Here is a 20,281-nt window from a genome sequence, read left to right as displayed (position 1 = left end):
TTGAGGTCTTTGAATCAAATCTGGATGCCTTTCTGGAAGTTGTGCTTTAGTCAAACAAGTTATTGGGCTCAATACAGAGATAACTGGGTGAAATTTAATGGCCTGTTATATACAGGAGGGCAAGCTAGATAATCTAATAGTCCTTTCCAGCCTTAAACTCTTCAAAGCTATATTCAGTGCAAGGTTTGGATGTACAGAAAACAACACGTAGCATCACATACTGAATTATGAGGATTAAATTCATCCTGTGCACTGAAAAAGGTAGGGGTTAGGGATGTAAATATCGGTTAAAAAAGTTAACCGGTTAAACAATTAAAATTATTTCGGTTAACTGTTAACTGAGGTAGCTGGGGGGGGCTGGCATGACCGGAGCTGGGCTCCCGCTGGCTGGTGTGGCATGGCCATGAGCCTGCTGGCATGGCCAGGGCTGGTGCCGCTCCGGCCTGGTCAGGGCTGGGGTCCCTCTCGCCGGTCCAACACGGGGCCACTAGTATTAATGATAAACTTTGGTTAACCGGTAAGCCTAATGCTTACTGGTTAACTGTTTACATCCCTAGTAGGGGTCATGTAGAAAATATAGTATGTGATTATGTAATTAAAGAATATCATAATGCATATGCATGAGTTAATGGCGTCTGTTCAGTTTTTAAAGAAGCACTAATAGTCTCCAAAATCAACTACTTAAACAAACCTAGCAAATTGGCTTTAGAAGCACCACTTCTTCTTTTAGAATGAATTGTTTCCACAGCATCACTCCTCCTCTTCTGTGGAGTTCTCTTCACAGAAAATCTTATACTACGCCTTATTAATTGTTTAGGTGTAGTTGGCACAGAAATCTGATGTTCCTGGTTAATATGAAAAGATTCAGGTGTCTTGACTCCAGTAAAATCTCCATCACTTTCCTTAACTTCTGTTGCAGCAGTACCCTGCTCCTTTGAAGTAGGAGATGGTGTGCTAATGTGAGAAATAGAGAAACGTCCTTTTGTGAATGGTGTATTTGATGGGGAGTTTGCAGTGAGCTTAGGTGACATTTTTTCAAGGGCAGGCAGCGAGGCAGCCGGGGACCTCCTGGCAGGCGGCGAGGCAGCCGGGGACCTCCTGGCAGGCGGCGAGGCAGCCGGGGACCTCCTGGCAGGCGGCGAGGCAGCCGGGGACCTCCTGGCGGGCAAGTTTTTTTGTGATGATTTTTGTCTCTGCAAATGCTCGGAAAGATCCTGATAGGATTAAAAAAAAAGCTCTCTCACAAAGTAGAAATACAAATTCTAACCTAATTCTGAAAAGCACATGCTCCACATATCAAATTAACTGAAAGAAACTTTGTTTTACTCGTGTAAAATAAAACTTGGAAATTAAAAAGATGTTTAACATTTTCATTTCAAAATAGCTGTAAAAAGGATAAGAAATGAGAACTGAAGTAAATCATTTATTACCTGAATGTAGGTTAAAATTTCAATTTTAAACAGTTGTGTTAGATATGTGTCAAACTTAATGTTTTACTAAATTTAATTCACAAGTTGGTGGAAGCAATGGATAAACATTTTCAGGCTACAATTTTGTTATTTTGTAGCTTCAGGCATTTTATTTCTTTAGTCAATTTTCAGTCCAAATTGCAATAGTTTCCCAATAAATGTCAATTCCAGTTAATATGTAATTTATAGTAAAAATACAATCTCAAATAAGACACTGATGAGCTGGCCTTCAAACATGGGAGTTCAAAAATACTGAAGAGCTAGCTACACTGGAAATAGCTGTATTTAAATACCATCTAAAGCTGAAGGTACAGTATCTATATTACCTCATGTATGCCTTTTCTGTAATTTTCAAACTTAAAATTTCTATTTTGTTTCCTTGGTAATGTTTAAATTTTCATCTTTAAAGTTTACCTTGATTACAAGACGTTTGAATCCCTGTCCCTTCTTCAGAACCGCACGAGGTGAATTTCCAAAGGGTAAGCTTAACCTTGCTGGAATTGCACCTCTTCTAAGTGGTGAATTGGGTGGTAGACTTTTATCAAAAAGTTCAGGACTGAGATGACCACCAAAGGACACTCTCTTTCTTTTCCCAAAAGGCTGATGTAACAACTCAAGCTCTCCACTTTTCCGCTTTTGAGGTAACCTCTTTGTCTCACCTTTTAAAAATTACAATTGAAAAATGTCTTCATATATATGAAGAGTCAAAAAACATTACAGTATATACATTAGAAATTAATTTTTACTCATTTTAAAGTCTGAAGCACATATCAAGCCACATTTAATGAGCACAAATCCTTATAACTTAGTTTTTGCACAATTAATTCAATAGATGTAGTTATTTTCTCAAACAATTTCAATGTATTTATTATGGTTAGCCATAATTACATATACAATACTTAAGGATAGATGTGCGGCAAAAAAAAACAACATTCACTTACATAAAACAAGATAGTCTCTCCCAAATAAATTTAAAAATATAGCTCCTAACCATACGAAGTATTTACCTGACTTTTTGTCTTCAGTAGGTAGGCTAGAAATATTTATTTCTGATGCAACTTCATCATCTCTCAGAAGTACAACACTTTCAGAGCACCTTCTTTTTGATGACAACCTGTGAGGCCCCAGTACAATATTAGCATCTTCGACCTCTAATTTCTGTTGGTAGTTCTCTGTGGTCAGCTTTTCTTTAACATCACTACCTTTAATATCTACATTCTTGTAATGTTCTTGAGATGGATCTCTCTCCAATGTTTCTTCAGCCATCTTTCCAGAGCTCATTCGTCTTCCCCTTCGCGCTCCAGAGTGATGTTTACGGCTAGCAGAAGATTCATCTTTCGGTGTTAACCTTTCTGGAGTTAATAACTCTGATAATGGACTTTTATTTGAATTTTTTTTACTTTGTCTAACACTCCCTTTGGGGCTTTTGGAATTACTATACCCAGGAGAAAATGCAACAGTTTCAGAATCTCTCTCCTTAGTTACGTTAACTGAGGAAGTCTCATAATGAATTTCTTTTAGCACTTCTTCTGCATTTAAGGATTTTCTTGGTGTAAGCTGTTTACTATTTCTCTTTTGCTTTGAATATTTATTACTTTTTCCCAAAATGCATGATTCATTCCCACCAACACTACTGCACACTACATCTTTCTTTTGAATTTCATTTGAAATTTCTGTTGCTTTAACTCCTAATGATGAATCTTGTCCAGTCCGTGGTTCACCTGAATTTGCAGAACTTATTTCATTGGTCTTCTTAGAACTATTTCCTTCAGTAGAAATCTGATTAAGTTCCACATTGTTTATTTCTTGTTCTTTAACTTTAGACTGTTCAATATCTTCACCAATTATTGTCTCTTTTTCCTTAGTTTGGGTCTCTTGACCAGATGGAAATACCAATAATGAAATTTGCTGGGCATTAGTCTCTGTAGAATAAATATAAAAGTCGAAAACAGAAGTTATTTTACATTTTGTTAAAGAAATATGTTGTAAAGAAAGGCCCTAACTAGCAAGTAAAAGAAAGGCTTGGAAAGTAATGAGTTATATAAAGCCAGAAAAAATGAAGTAGGGAGGATGTCTGGTTAAAAGAATAACTAACGAAAAAAGGATATGTTTCTAAAAAGAAGGCCTCTACAGATCGTTTTAAACAAAAGAGCCAACATGGACCTTCTACCCAACATACCAGTGTTATCTCAAAAATTAGAGTCCATGATGCAAAGGAAAAACTGTTGGTCAGCAAGGAGGGGAAGAGATAGGGAGGAAAAACCTTGGGGGAAAAGGAGGTTGTAAATCTCATCTAGATTAAGATTGGAAATAAAGGCAAACTGTCTCAAATTGGTGTTTAGCTTGGGAATGAAATGACTGTTTTTTTAAAGTGTATAAAAAAAGTAAACTCAGCTACTACCTGCCTGATAATGTTGGAGCGGACAAATATGAGTCTCAGCACCCCTGGATTTAGCCTGTTTGATCAAATGCTTATAAATGTTTTGTTACTTTTTGGATATAGTAAATTGTTTATTATTTAGGCTTTGTAGGCCTGTTTAGAGCAATAGTATAAATTCCATGTGGCCTTTGGATTTAATAAAGGACTCTATGGTTAAATTAGTGTTGTTCTAATATCCTGCATAAATAATAATAATTCCTACAGTGTCCATCAACATTATATCACCATCCTCTTTTTTTTTTAAATATATCACCTGCTTGTCGTGGCATAGGTATCTCTTCGTTGCCATCTTTCTGTGTTTTCACATCAATCTCATTTTTCAACAATTCATAAAGTTTGCTAAAAGGAGACATCTCATTTTCTCTTCTGTTAGATTTAGCTGTTCTGTATGTTGATTTAGGTGTTGCATGTTGTTTGGCTGGTACAACTCTGGAAATATCTTCCTCAGTGCTTTGCTTGTCATTTTCACCAAAATTTTGGCCTTCACATTCTATGTTTTTATCTAGATAGTAATAAAGGGTAAAAAGAACCTTATACATATATATTTATTTTAAAACTGGAGGACTGTTATTAAATGGGTAGAAAAACAGATTTTCTCCTTGGACAAGATTTGTTCTTTTGAATAAAGAAGCAGCAACACCAATCAGGGTTACACTGGGATAAAATATCAGCACTAAAGTTTTGCCCACTAGTCAGGCTCTGTTCACAATCCAATTTGAATTTTTCTTATACATTCATCAGTAGTTACATTGTTTATGCCGATATTTAAATTGTATTTAGACTTTGAATTAGCCCCACATTGAGATACAGTAGTTCATACCTCAGAAATATTCTCTATCTGCAGAATCAATGACTGAATCACTATGGTTCACACAGGCCTCTTAGGGTTTTGTCTACATTAGACAGGTGAATGGATGGTAATTTCAAATCAGTTGGATGAACTTGATTGTTAAAACTCCAAATAAGTTTGTTTAAACTGATACAGAACTACCATGGTAAATTAACATCTGGCATCTACATTGATTCTGTGACGCATGATTGTGGCAACTGCCACTGAGGTCCTTTCCTCTTGTCTCAGCATTGCTTGAGGCCAGCTTGGATGGCTGCTGACAAATGCTGGTATACCTTGACTTCCCTGTTGTGATTGGACAAGTTCCTCACCCCACAGAAAAATGATGGTGCAGGATCTCTCAAAGGACCATGCTGAAGCATTAACAGCTTTTCTATAAAATCTTTTTTGGGGGGAAAAAAGAACATTTTGCCATGAAAATAGCTCAAACTGAGCTCCATGCAGAATGTAGTATAGCATTATTAGTATGGGGCAGGCAGATTGTGGACAAGGTGACCCCTAGACTTTGGACTATGAAAACAGATGTTGATATGAAGAGACGGGACGCTTCAGGAGAGACTGTTGCATTATGGGTCAGTAGTGGGAAGACCTTTTGTGGTGACAGTGTTACCATTATAGCAGGATGTGTCCACAATAGGTATTTAATCTATTGTGCTAACATCAGTTGAGTCTTACTCCTACTTGGTATGGGGATAACGTGCATTGATTGACCCTCTCTGAAAAAGCCATTGTAGCAAATCTGTGTGGATGAATGGGCACTTCCCACTGACCGAGTACATCAGTCAACTGGTCCTAGTGTAGATAAAGCCTCTATTTCTCCATCTACTGCAGATCTACTGCTGGTGAGAAAAGATAGCAATGCTAGCACAGATTTTGAATCACTGTATTCTGTAGACTTGCTCAGGGTTAAATACTAGGGTAGAAAGCCCACAGCACCTCTGCATTTCCACTATACTAGTGGAGCTGCACTTGTGGCGGAGAATTTAAGAAAAAGCCTAGACTACACATAGACGTATGGGCTAAAATGTGCAATTCTACTCCGAAAAGCCATCAATTTTTTTTTTTAATTTTCTCTTCCTATTAGCACTCAAGAGCAGATATAACATTTGCTGTGGAGAGTAATGATTCTTTTCTACGTCAGACATCAACTGAATTAGTAAAATGTTAATTGCAGTGGTTAATTTTGTCCTCAACTATACTTCTGTAATGGCACTGAAAGGCAGCATTTGGTCTGCAAAATCTAATTATCTATTAGATAACATTAAAATAAAAGTTCAACAGAGGTAACAGGTTGACTTGTAAAATGAATCTTTAGACATTTACCCATCTTCTTTTTGCAAGCATGCTAAGAATAAAATGTGACTATATAATATTGAAAAAAGCAAACTACATGAAACAACTACCAACCAGACGTATGAGGACTTTTAGATGTTGGGCTCTGTAATTCCACTTCTGCCACCTGCTGAACATGAAGAACCTGTAAATTTGTACAGTGTTATGATAAAGCAACATATTTTTATCACAAATACAGTTTTCTACTCTACATTTTCAGAAGATTACAGAATTTGGCCTCTCTTCATAACCAAGACAAATTTTAATTGAGCACCAGGCTTACAAAACAAATTTAAATCCACGCATTATATGAAATTGTACAGTATTTGAAGTTGGTCACACAGGTTGCTACTTGAGTAAGACATCTGAGGCTCTTGAAGACAGTTTGTCTTATTTTTGGAATAGTCATTAATTCCAAAAGACTCTGTAGCCTAAGCATGCATTACAGCTAAATTTTGATAACTGAACAAAACAGAGATGATATGCTTATTAGACTTCAGGGAAGCCTGCTCATCAATATAATAAGATGCCAGGATTGTCACCGTAAAGCCTAGAATGTCTGTTGAGCCAGCGTGAAGCATCGGAAACAACGACAAGCATGATTGAGAGTTCTTTGTTTAGAATATCAGGTTCAATCACCACTGGCATTTGTGGTCAGTTTAAGTTCTCAGCAATTTTGACTTTATGAATTACATCTGTGCGACAGCACAAGCTTTCAGGTACAGTGGGCATATACTTATCCCATGCTAAAGTCCTAGATCATTGTGATATCAGAGGTAACAATCACCACCCTTATTCCATAGCTAATTTGCATGCAACTATTTCATTAGGTGTATGCAGGACACTGCACAGATAATGGATTACTTGGCCCAACTACCACACCTATGTGACAATATGGGCTTTCAGCTAGTAGTTTAAATATAAGAATTGCAGCCTACATAAGTGTTTCAATGTTCACGACAATCGGTTGATAAACAATATCCCTACAAGATATTCATTTCAACAAGTATTTTGATAATATGGGCAAGAGACTGTAAAAGAAAAGGTTAACAAAACCTGCTAGTCGTGAAGATAAAATTTAAAATTTTATGCTTCGATCAATCTTTAGAGAGACTTCAACATTATCTTAATGTAATGGGCATATGGAATAACAATCACAGATTATTTTCTAAAAGAGGCTGTTCACAGTCTTGAGGACAAGCTTCCCAGTTTTGCTAACTTAATTCCTTTAGACCAGGGGTCAGCAACGTTCGGCACGCGGCTCGCCAGGGTAAGCACCCTGGCAGGCCGGGCTAGTTTTATTTACCTGCTGATGCGGCAGGTTCGGCCGATCGCGGCCCCCACTGGCTGCGGTTCGCCGTCCTGGGCCAATGGGGGCAGCGAGGGCGAGCGATGTGCTGGCTTACCCTGGCGAGCCGCGTGCCGAATGTTGCTGACCCCTGCTTTAGACTGTCATTGGCCAGGAAGATAAAGGGACACATCATTAACAACACTGCATTACTTATCTACTGCTATTCAGAATAAGATTATATTGAAAGCAGGAACACTAGAAATACTTTGGGACGTACAGCTATGATTTACTCCTGTAATTCTTAAAATGTAAAAATTAAGGTACAAGGATCTCAAATGTCTCAATACCCCTGTACCCTGTCCTCTCTTAAAACAGCCAAACTGTTTTTAAAAAATAATCCTTAGTTCTGATGCTAAATTTAGAGTATTATAGTTAAATATTTACACTGCTGAAAACTGACACAAGCCAATATGGATTAGTAAATAGTAAGAAAACAATATTTCTCAAGAGTTTCTTCACAGCTTCAATCACTGGATTAGTGTGTGATGCCAAGCTAATAGGGAGGGGAAGTTAAATCACCAAACCAATACTAATATGACACGACAGATGACACCATGCATATGTTCAGCAAATGTAGTTAGTGGCCTTAAAATTACCTGTAGGGTTTCATTTTTTGGAGTTCTAGAAAGTCTCTTTCTTGGAGTTGATTGAGGAGGATATTCAAACCTGCAAAACATTTAACAGAAGAAAACAACCTCTTTGCTTATGTTATATTTATGATGGCTAACTGTAAAACGTACATAAACCCTTATATAAACCCTGTAGTAATTGTCCCCTTCCAGCAATAATACCATTATTTAACTGTATGAGAGGGGTAGCTGTGTTAGTCTGGATCTGTAAACAGATCTGTAACTGGTTATACATTGCCCTGAGGCATAGTTGTGAATTTTTCTCCAAAAGTCTGTTGTAATAATTGAGCCTACAAATATACCCTAATTGTGAGCTCAATTGTAAAAAGTATGTGAAAGTTCATAAGATATCACAATAGCCTGTAACAACAATTGTTCATGGGAAAAGGCATAAAAAGGAGACAGAAAGACTGAATTAATCCAAATAAAAAGGCCTACTGATTTAACTCAAGGACCGTGTTAAGATCAAACTTGGTAAACATGAGAAATGTGAACCAAAATTGGTACATCAGAAACTAGGCCTAATTGTTGGACAAAATAATGCAGGAAGAGCTACTGCACCCACCACTACCTTTTGGGGTCCTTAAAGAAAGAAATTTTGGGGGAAAAATTGGCTAGTGGAGCAAGCTTCATATCATGGTTGCCACCCCTGCCATCTCCTGGGACCCTAAGCCTTCATCATTCTGATCCTGAAAGATGTCCTGACCAGACCAGGCCAGAGAGAGGGAACCAGATGATATCACCACCTCTATCAGCTCGTCAAATCCCAACCATCACCTGAGATGAAACACAATTGGACTTTAACAACAGCAGCAGCAGCTGCAACAGCTCTCAACTGACTTCTTTTTTCTCCTCAAAGGACAATTACACCTCTACCCCGATATAACGCGACCCGATATAACACAAATTCGGATATAACGCGGTAAAGCAGCGCTCGGGGAGGGGGGGGGGTCTGCGCGCTCCAGCGGATCAAAACAAGTTCAATATAATGCGATTTCACCTATAACGCGGTAAGATTTTTTGGCTCCCGAGGACAGTGTTATATCGGGGTAGAAGCGTATCACAATTTAAGTCTAAGAGATGTCAAACAAGGGGGATTTTCCTTCTAAAATTTCTCTCCAGCTAAAGGGAAGAATGCATGTTTTTAAAATGAAAGCCTTACTTAGTAGTCTACATTTCAAAGTGTTTCAACTGTTTTTCCTTCATTTCTTTATCTTAATAAAGGTTAAAACGATTTTTAATAGTGTGTTTGCTATGGTACTAAGCAGGCTGTGGGCTCTATATGCTAAACTCCAAACCTTGTTTAACACTGTTTAATGTTGGACAGTGATTGCGTTACATCAACACCTTTGACCCTTTAGCCCAGATATTCCATCTGAATTAATACAACACATCTAACCTTAGGAGAAAGTCCCACCAGGATATCAAGACAATACTGTCATGAACAGTTTATTGGTAAATAGTTTAAAGGACATAATGCTTTAACAGCCCAGCTTTCTGATCATACTATGCAAAAACTCTTTAAGGAAATATGAAGCATGAAATTAGATTTAAATTTATTTTAGGGAGTAAGAAGAAAATGTGTCAACCTCAGATTAAAGGGGGAAAAGATACCCTTCTTTGTCTCTGATCCCACAATGAGATGTGGGTAGGTGGACCCCTATGTCCTTAGGGAGCACCACTGAAATCAATGGAGCTCCGTGAAGATGTAAGAGTATGCTTTTGCAAATTTCACTACAAAAATCAGTGCCATAGTTCCTTGCCTCCTTCATTGCTACTGACCTGAAAGAACGATCAACAATAGTGAACACATCTCCATGCTTCAGATGTGCAGGTTGCTGAAAACTGTTACCATTCAATTGCGTTGGATTTACAGTACTTAAATTAAGCAAGATTGCCTACAAATGAAACAAAAAATAGCTAGTTCAGTAACCTGAAGAAATGCAATGATGGAATATAATACAATTAAAAACAAAACTTACCTCCTTGTTCTCATTGACTTCAATTTTACAATGTTCTTTTGAGACTTGAGGCAGCTGTATGCGGATATCGCACTCCGTTTTCCTTTGGTTGAAAAGCACAACTTTAGTTTTAAGCAAGTAATTAAGAGAACAGAAAAACTATTATAGAGAATTTGCTTCTGAGCACGTGATCATTTAATATCTGCAAAAATGTTATGATGCTGTTTGAAAATGCAATATAAAAATATTTAAAGTCAGCACAAGCACTAAGAAAACCTAAAGCAAATTTTAAACTAAATATACACTATTAAAATTTACAGCTTCTTAAACTAAGAACCAGCTGGATATATGTCCACCAGCTGCACGTACATAGACAATTTTGAAAAATCTTTCACTTCTGCACAAGCACTGTTGCAGCTCCACTATTGCTAGCAACAGTGGAAAGTTTCCCAAAAAATCAAAGACAAAATAATTACCAGTAAGTTACAGAAGATTTCTCCCTCCCACAAATGTTGCTTTTCAATCAAATATTTACTCTAACTTGACAGCTTTAGTGAATGATATTCTGTTATGTATTTATCCACACGTATACCTACATTTATCCACACGTATACCTACAAAGTATTCTTTTCAGACTACAGGATTCACACCATTAGTACTTAATTCCCGGATGCAATACAAGAGAAAAGAAAGCAACATGCTGGCTAAACTGCTTAGGTACTTTTAGGGTATTGTGTTTGGTTTTCGTGCTAATGTCTAAAGCAGTCAAAGAACCAGTCCTGAAATTTAAAAAGGACAGAAAAAAATAGAGGAAGCAGAGAAAGAAACATGAAATCTAAGGATTGCAAGTAAAAAATGCATTTATCTATTCTGGCTCATATCATCATAATTGTTTACTAAATTCCAGTTGCAGGGCCAAATTTGAAGTCAGAGGCAAACTGAAGGCAAACTTAGGCCTACAAAATCTTTCTTGCTGCTAGTACGTGCAAGAGAAAGAACACAACTTAACTTTCAGAGCCCAGACTGAGTTTGGAGTCCTGACAGATTTACCTGTGTATATCTGGTAGAAACTATATATTAGGAAACTTTAAAATTGCAGGCCCTCATCTTAGAATTGGATCAGTGCAGACACATGAACAGCCCCACTGAAACCAATGGGGTCCATGTGAACAGAGGAGTCCTATAGTGGATTTGACTGCAGGACTGGGGTCTTATATAAGGCTCTCAGATATGGTACTTAGGGTATGTTTAGACTGCAATAAAAGCTCCCACTGCCCAGCAGCAGCTGGTCGGAGTCAGCTGACTCAGCCTCTTGGGGCTATAAAATTGCACTGTAGACAATCAGGCCCATGGGGGCGGGGGCAGAGGCAGGAGGGTGGGGGGGAGAGAGAGAGCGGGTTTCAGAGTCCAGGATCCAGCTAGCTGTACCCTGTCTACTATAAGAATTTCCTCTTCCAGTATAAAATAAAGTGTTGTATTCAAAACTCAAATTTTAATATTTATTTGGTGCTCTATTATTCAAATACACAAACCTATGTTTGTTTCACTTTTTCTTTGAGTAACATTCAAAAAATTCATATATAAAACAATTTATCAACTTTTAAGAAAATTTGTGTTATTAGTTCTAAGGACAGCTCAACTTCTGTTCACGCTTAGTAACAAACATCACACATCAGCATGCTGACTTCTGAACCTGCCTGAGCAGCTTGCCAGATATTCAGTAGAATACCATTTCCACACAAGAGAGAAATCCAAGTAAGATGCCACTCAAAGTATATTTTACAGATTTTCAAAATATGATCATACATGTTCTCAAAGCTTCTTGAGCTTGGCTCCTTTTTGGCGATGCTTGCATCTGCCCATGGGTTCTGGTTAGACTCCATGGGCTTGATTCTTTTTTTGACTGGCAGTAAAAGAAATATCCCTAAAGCCACTTGGAGCACCAAAATCAGACTGCCAATCTCAGCAAATTGCACAAATCTACAATTTTCCCTCTCCTTTCTTAAATGAGGAATGAAATAGTTAATGCTGACATTAAATTTTTATCACTGAGTATGTAACATACTTAACAGAGATGATGCAGTACACACCTCTCAGAGGTATTTCATGCTCTCTGCAGACATCTCTTCATCAGTTTCACTCTGTTGACACTTTTTACATTTTCTTTTGAAACCATAACAACTATAAAGTTACTCTTCGTGTCTGTTTATTTTTTAAATGAAACCATAGATTCTGAAGAGCAAGACAGGAGTTCAAGAGATGGGTCGGTACACTGTACCACCATGTACTGACTCAGTCTGTATCCCCAATGGCAGCAAAAGACCTTTTCTGACTTTTACCTCTAGTCCCAACTCGGCCTTGGTTCTTTCCTTTAGTGACCCCCTCCCTCTTATTAGGCTTCTGTCCCCTGCTGGCCAAGCATGAGTCCAGTTGGGACTTTTCTTCCCCACAAGCTCCCTGCTTCCTCTAGATTCACCTTTACTACAGAGTGAAGCTGAGAAAAGCAGCTATGTTGTGCAGTCAGAGGGTGGAAGTTCAACTGTTTATCCTGGGAACTAGCTTGAGCTTTTTTTCCTCCATTAAACATTCCCTCACTACTTGCAAATATTCAAACATTTATTTGTATTAAACAGCAAAGCTTATAAAATAAAGAAAAATATAACACTAAGAAGAACAAAATGTTAACATGTTCTCTTGATGTACATAAATACATTTCTAACATTACCAATTCTTACCTTCCAAATAAACAAGAACTTGCAGTGAGTGGAAAATGGATTCCATCGGTCCCATTCCTTTTAATAACAACAATTTTCCCAAAGAGCGGCATCTTTGAAACTGGAAGTCTTACCTGTAAAGGAATGGCAAATTTACTATCCCAAATTAAGCTCTACATATTTATGAACATAGGTACCTTGGTTATATAAATTATGTTCAAAAGGCAAATTCTCTACAATTTACATGCAGAAGGATCCCCAAGTTTTTTCACTCACAAGGGTTCGTGGGAACTGTTAAATGATACCTAATAACAGGAGGTGAAAGTCGGCATATGTTCATAGAAAGGCACACGCGCAGAATTCATGGGCCACGCAGAATTATGCTTCCCCCAACAGAAAACACATTCTGATGGAAAGGTGCTGCAGATACTCCTTTCACTAACAAGGGACCACTGTGGTGCCAGAACAGAAAGCAGCCACTCCCAGGCGGGAGCAGCCCCAGTTGCGAATAGGGAAGAGAAAGAGGGTGCCTTCCTCACAGCGCCCTGCCCATGGGGCCAGGCAGGAGGCAGGTGTTATTGTGGGAACCGATAGCATGGGACACATGGGGTTGCTGGGGGGTCACAGACTGGGGTTCAGAAGGGCTAGTGGAGGGGACAGACTGGGGCAGGAGCTGAATGTGAGTGGGGGTGCAGGGCCACATGGGGGTGCAGGGCCACATGGGGACAAGGAGAGGAGGGATGCAGGGATACATGGAGATGGGGGGATAAGAGGGTGGCTAAGTGGGGGTGCAAAGACACATGGAGATGGAGCAGTACAGGGACACATGTGCCTGACTGAGACAGGCTGGATGTCCGACAGGGTCTGCCTGGGGGAAGCTCCCTAACAATCTCTCCCCCCTCCCCCCCAAAAAAATCCTGTTCCATACTTCTCCCACCCAAACCCAACAACCCTCCAAGTTCACACCCAGGCTCTTTCCCAGCAAATACTGTGTTGTTTCTACAAAACATGCAGATTTTTAAAATATTGTGCGCATATATATATATATATATATATATATATTTGGGTGCAGAATTCCCCCAGGAGTAACTGTATCAGGTTGATGTAAATAATTACTTTTCTATGTTTACATATGTTTGGTATCTAAGTGTCACAACGTTTCCATAACTGAATGCTTTAAAAAGGGGACAATATAAACTATATTTATATAAATGAATGTGACTTGAAAGTTTTTTCAGGTACAAAATCTGCCCCCAACTATTCTTAATGTTTTTATGATTATTAGCTTTCCTATGTGCCAAAATGTTTTTCCCTCTCTAATGCTGTGTGAGTCTCATTCAAACAGGGGGAAATGACTATAGAAAAAAGGAAATCATTTGAATGGACACATATGACAAAACATTGAAAAGAAAATGCAGAAAAGAAAAAAGCAAATACAAACAGAAAAATACAATTCTTTTCTTCCATTTCTTTCAGTTATATAAATGTAAGATGTTATAATAGGGAACACATTTTCAAATAAATGCATGACTTTTTAAATTGACTGTGCCTGTGTAAAGTTGTGTATATTACAAAAACAGCCCTGCCAAATCTCAATCATTTGGAAAAGAATGACTGCCTAATTTGAGCTGTAATACAATTTTGAACATTAAAATTTGCAGGACATTGAGGTTAAAATTTGCAGGTAAACATACAATTAAGGGATAACTTGAAAATCATATTTTCTATTTACTGAGTTTACTTTCACTATACTGTTCCCCTATATATAGCAGTTTCTCCATTGCTGAAAAGATGGGAGCAGAAACCCTCTTTATAACAGTTTTTTTTTTTAAATTTCACATTATTGTGGCATAAATGCATTAATTTAAAAAATTCAAGCATCTCTAGCATACCTATGTTACAAAAAACACCTTACATTATTTAAACTGAAATAAATGTATAAGACCATTTACTTTTCACCCTTTTTTTGTATTTCCCTCCTCACAAGGACAACAGACCAGGTAGTTTCAGTTGGTTTTGATCCATTTCAATTTTAGATTCATGCACCAGCACAAAACTGCAGTATTAGAATTGAAAACAAGGAATGGACTCGGTTAAAAGTACTCATCTTTCCTATTTTTTGTAAACGTGAATTCCTATTGATCTCATTTTATCTAAGATTATTTTTAAAATTTCCAAATATTGTGCCAAATATGATAGTGTCCCTTTAACAGAATCTTCATTTTTGTGCTGTATGAATTTAAATGAGACTTCTTAAACACTTACCCTAATTGTCCCCCAACTTGAGGATTCAGGCCAAATGCAAGCATAAAATAAAACGCCACACCATCTGTACAGGTTTCTAAACTAATTAATCATTTGCAAAGAAATACTCTCAGAGGATTTTAGGGGACAGCCTGATGCGCCTATGTACAGTAGTTAAAAACAAAAACAAGACAGCGGGAGGAGGGATTATATGTCAACCACACCGAGACATTTATAGAACCAGTTGGAGGACAACCTCTAGAGAAAATGACAAATCAGCATGGGCTCTGCTTGAAATGAGACTGTCAATGCGAAGATGAGGAGACTTTGACAGTTACAATTACCTGAACCACCTACCAAAAAGCTACAATACACACATGCCCCGAGCTATTTAAGCAGTTGGACCCTCTCCCGTGAAAACTCCACAACCCATCCATGCCGCTCGCCGCCGGGAACCTGCCCCCCCTCCCTCCAAATCAACACAGCCCAGCGTCGCCCCCCCCAAAATCAACACAGCCCAGCGTCGTCCCCCTCCCCAAAATCAACACAGCCCAGCGTCGCCCCCTCCCCCCAAAATCAACACAGCCCAGCGTCGCCCCCTCCCCCCAAATCAACGTAGCCCAACCTCGCCCCGACACCTATCCCCCCTCCCCCAAATCAACATAGCCCAACCTCGCCCCCCCCCTTTCCCCTCAGGGCTCCCTCCACCATTCCCAGCCACAACCCAGAAACAAGTTATTCGTTCCGCTTCCTCACACACCGGCTCCCGGAGCCCCCCCCACCGGTAAACAGACGCGGGGTGGAGATGCCCCCCGCAGCCACCGACCACGGCGAGCACCTCACTTACAGCATCCCTTTAAACTTGGGGTGCGGAAGAGAAGGGCTCCTACCTGTCCGACTGTCCCTCACGGTCCGTTCATCCAGATCTCGCCAGCAGGGCCACATTCAGCCCCCAGCCCGGTCCCTTCCCCGCGATGCCTGAGCGTCTCCGCGCGCGCGCGCGTAGACTCTCAGCTCCAGTGACCTTGTCACTCACCGCCCCCGGCACTGCTGCCGGTCGGACCCGGTACCGAGGCCGCCTCACTCCGCCCTACGTATCTCTGCACCAGTCACCACATAAAACAAACCCCAGTAGCCCCCACAATACTTGCCTGCTTCCTTCACTCACCTGCTGACAGAAATCACCCTTCTGGAGCTGCAGCGAGCCCGGCCGCCGGAACAGACATCTTTCCAGGACTATTTTATTTCCCTCCCTCCTGGGCGAGTGAGGAGGAAGGATACAGGGACTATCGATGAAAACTCCAATTCGAAAAGGCGCGCGAAACGGTCTGAGTGGTAGAAGCAAAATCACGTGATCGCTAAGAGGGCCCAATGGGAAGCGCTGGGGCTGTTTAATTTTCAAACTGGCGGTAGACAAGCGGGGACCGACTGTAGGAAACAGACGTAGAAGGGCGGCATCGCGCGCGCGCCATCGCCTCTGACCCTTTCAAACGCTGCCCGGGAAGTGCTCTCGTACGTCTGCATCTTTTCCTGAAAATCTGAAAGCTGCTCCCGCCAGACCTTCACCAGAGGGAGCCTCCAACTGTCCCGCACGCGCCCCGGAGCCCTCCGCCCCTCACATCGCCGTTAACTTCCCGCACCCCAGACCGCGTCTCTGCCTCGCTGCATTGTTTTATCCGCCGTCTCTTCACCGCCCCTCCCCAGTAGCCCGCTCCCTTCAGCCTGTTCTGCCTTAGCCTTCTCCCATCTCCCCCCAAGTCTCCCAGTTACCATCCTTGCCAGGGCCCTCCTGCTCCTGGACCGCGCGCGCCCTGCTGACTTTCGCTGCTTTTCGTTTGACTGATCGCGAAGGACTCTGGGAGTAGCTCCTGCTGCTGGCCACCATGGGAGACCCCAGGGTGTGTGCCCAGCATCCCTTTCCTAAGGCTGTGAGACCTTCGCACCAGGGCCTGGGTTGTCTCTGACCTGGTGAAGTGGAGCATGGACACTCCACTGGTTTTCCTCTCACTGGTGCTCCTGGTGAAGTGGAGCATGGACACTCCACTGGTTTTCCCCTCACTGGTGCTGGAAATGACTGGCCCTTACTCTGCCCTAGGTAACCACCTGTTCTGCCAGGGTGACAAAGCCTGGCCTAGTCTGTTTGACTCAGCCCTGAGGCTACGTCTTCACTACCGGCCGATCCGGCGGGTAGCAATCGGTTTATCGGGGATCGACTTACCGCGTCTCGCTCTGCCGTCGACTCCGGAAATCCACCTCGACAAGAGGCGGCAGCGGAGTCGGCAGCAGCGCGGCAGCGGTCGGCTTTCCCCCGTCCTCACCGCCAGGTAAGCCGACCTAAAATACGCAACTTCAGCTACAGTATTCAAGTAGCTGAAGTTGCGTATCTTAGGTCGGAACCCCGCTGTAGTGTAGACCTAGCCTGAGAAAGTGGGGTGTAACCAATGCTATAGCACTGACATTTTGCTGCTAAAAGAGACCTGCTTGGGACAAACCAGGAAATTAATGGGGGTCCATGCAGGGGCATATATGCAAATCAGACTGGGGCCCTTTTTTTTTTAATGGTTTATATAGTTTGGCAAGCTTACATATGAAGCTTTTTTTAAAATATAAAATTGTTTCTGTTCGTGAATGTGTATAACTGATTTTTGTGCACGTTCTGTATGATTTTTAAGTGTAGGTTTTATCTTGCATGTTTTTGGTTTAATGTGTGTTATTTAAGATATGTGTGACAAGTGACCTCTATGCCTGTATTAGTGTTTTTAAACCCAGAGAGCTAAAACTCATAACAGTAAATGTTGAATAAATTTCAGAAGACTTGGCCATTCTGTCAAAACATGTAGTAAAGCCAGTCAGCTGAATGAGAGGAAAATTTAGTATTATATTTTTAAAACCTATACCCACTTCTGTTAGAGTGGGAGGCCCCATTTTGGAAATATACCAAGGACAATATGGTGGTCTTGAGAGCTCCACACAGCTGAAATATTATTTTTACAGTGGAAAGCTTCTTAATCCTAGCCCTTCCCAAAGTATTCTTTAAATGATGTATATTTTGTTTTTAAGAAAATGGCTTTCAAGTGGTTTGTGAAGCTAAATCCAGAAGTTCAGCTAAGACTATATTTTTAACTTTTATATTTAACTATTATATTTAGGTCATCTTTTAACTTCCATTTGTACCATTGTTCAGAGAGATAAAATGTGGATCTCTAGCCTTCCCCATCAGCCATATCAATTTCACTCTCCTTCAGAGGTTTATCAACGTGACACAATGTAGTACGTATGAACTCCATGTTGAGGAAACTGTCCATGGGATGCACATGTGTTGTGCTGAGTAGAGCTCATCTGGGGTCCGTGTGTGTTGTGTAAGGGGATGGAGATGGCAGGTCACGAATGATCTAGGGGAGGGAGGAGAACAGGAGAATCCACTATTACCCCAAAAGGTATCTGTGTTATCCAGTTGGCTGGAGTAGGCTCTGCAGTTCTGCTCAGCATGAAGATTTCTCACCTCCTGCTCCTCCATTCCTCTAACTCTGGAGGGATTCTGATGGGTTCTGAGGGTCGAATTTTCAAAAGGGTTGGTTCCTTTGGATTTGCTGGTGTCCGTGAGGGGCTCAATTAGGAAAGTACAAACAGGCAAAGCTATCTATATGCCATTTAAAGGGAAATGGTCATCTTTCAAAAATTTAGTTGAAAATAGTTTCAGGTGCAAAGGCAGGCCTTGAATCTCCCTACCAATATTTGTGACTCATTTTTCTGTTTTTTTTTTTAAATGGACCCACATACTCGAAAAGGGAAACTGAAGGCCCAATCCTGCATAGGTGCCGACTCCGTGGGTGCTCCAGGACTCAAGCACACATGGAAAAAAACGGGGGGCCTCAAGCTCCCACTAACCACAGTAGTTCTGTGGCCCCGGGGCTGGCCACCGATCAGCTGTTCAGCGGGGCCCTGGGGCTGATCGGGCTGTTCGGCTGGCATTGCTGTTTGGTAGTGACTGCTAACCCCCCCCCAAATCTTCTCATGCCACAGGCAGGGAGGGGGGCAGGTCATGTGTGCTCAGTTCCAAGGAATGGTGGTGCTTTCCCTCAACCCTCTGGATCCAACTCTGTTCTCCTACCCATAACAAGCCCTAGCATTTCCAATAAGGCCATGCTGCAGACAGTGATACTGTGCTAGCTTCATCCTGACACATGTGTCAGAGACATATGAATGGTCCTCAGTGCACCTTTGTACCTATTCTGAGTTCCAGGACCAGGGCTTATCTAACTATACGCTGGGAAGCAGCGAAACTGATTCTGTAATAAGGTCCTGATTTAGCAAAGGACTTTGGGACCAAAACATCATCAAGTGCACAAAGTAAACAGATTATAAACTTTTTTTCTATTTTTTCTAATTTCAGGTAAAGGAATTTCACAGGGTACTTGTAACAATAGTAGGTTAAAATGTTCAAACAGAATTGTGATTTTAACTTGATGGTGTGGCTTTATATATAAATGGTTACTTGCTGTAACTGGTTCTTCAAAATGTGATGCAGATGTGTATTCCACTTAGGTGTGTGTGTGCTCAGTGCACCATTGTCAGAGACTTTTGCTAGCAGTACCCACAGAAGGGCAGCACTTCCGCCTTGTGGCTGTGGCTCCTTCCCTGGCTACATGAGGTGGTGCCGCCCTGAGCCCCCTCAGTTCCTTTGCACCGAAAGCCTATGAGAGGAGACTCCGATGCAGAGGGGACGGAGAGTGGGTCATGGAATACTCGTCTGCATCACATCTTGAAGAATCACAGTCAGGGTTGATAAAAATCAGTGACTAGTCTTCCTGACTAGTGATTTAAATCAAATTGATTTAAATTAAATCCACCCTGATCACAGTTACAGTAAATAGGAGTTTCTTCTTCTTTGAGTAGATGCAGATGTGTATACCACTCAGGAGCGTAGCTGGGGGGGGAGCAGGTCGAGCGACCGCTCCCCCACTGAGCATATTCACCAAAGGTGGTGCCTTGCTGCTGCCGCCGACTCTGTGTGCTCCGGGGCTGGAGAGAGCGCCCACGGGGAAAGCCCAGCCCAGCTTCCCTGTCCCCTCCCTGAGACCCTACCCAGCTCACCTCCACTCCGCCTCCGCCTCCTCCCCTGAGCGCCGCGTTCTGCTTCTCCCCTGCCCTGTCTCCCAGCGCTTGCCCTGCAAAACTGATTCGCGGCAAGCCTGGGGGGGGGGGGACACGGTGTGCTGGGGAAGAGGCGGGGCAAGGGTGGGGATTTGGGGAGGGGTCCAATAGGGGCAGGGAGGGGGCGGAGTTGGGGC

General features: G+C 41.3%; 1 protein-coding gene across 1 annotated transcript in view; it reads right to left on the bottom strand.

Moving 5' to 3' along the window:
* Positions 1 to 18,507, bottom strand: part of MKI67 (marker of proliferation Ki-67) — a 39,506-nt gene extending 20,999 nt beyond the window's left edge. Inside the window, exons 1-11 of the mRNA XM_029911374.1 lie at positions 18,493 to 18,507; positions 16,159 to 16,473; positions 12,768 to 12,880; positions 10,054 to 10,135; positions 9,854 to 9,969; positions 8,039 to 8,108; positions 6,167 to 6,236; positions 4,163 to 4,411; positions 2,477 to 3,391; positions 1,884 to 2,128; positions 692 to 1,214 (exon numbers count right to left, since the gene is read on the bottom strand). Of these exons, the coding sequence (XP_029767234.1) occupies positions 692 to 1,214; positions 1,884 to 2,128; positions 2,477 to 3,391; positions 4,163 to 4,411; positions 6,167 to 6,236; positions 8,039 to 8,108; positions 9,854 to 9,969; positions 10,054 to 10,135; positions 12,768 to 12,880; positions 16,159 to 16,473; positions 18,493 to 18,507 (2,713 nt within the window). The remainder of the gene's footprint in view (positions 1 to 691; positions 1,215 to 1,883; positions 2,129 to 2,476; positions 3,392 to 4,162; positions 4,412 to 6,166; positions 6,237 to 8,038; positions 8,109 to 9,853; positions 9,970 to 10,053; positions 10,136 to 12,767; positions 12,881 to 16,158; positions 16,474 to 18,492) is intronic.
* Positions 18,508 to 20,281: the final 1,774 nt, after the last annotated feature.

Source organism: Terrapene carolina, unplaced genomic scaffold, assembly GCF_002925995.2.
Source record: "Terrapene carolina triunguis isolate 2854851 unplaced genomic scaffold, T_m_triunguis-2.0 Scaffold95, whole genome shotgun sequence".
Classification (NCBI taxonomy): Eukaryota; Metazoa; Chordata; order Testudines; family Emydidae; genus Terrapene; species Terrapene triunguis.
Note: the sequence above shows the minus strand (reverse complement) of the source record. Positions and strands in the feature narration are given on the sequence as shown.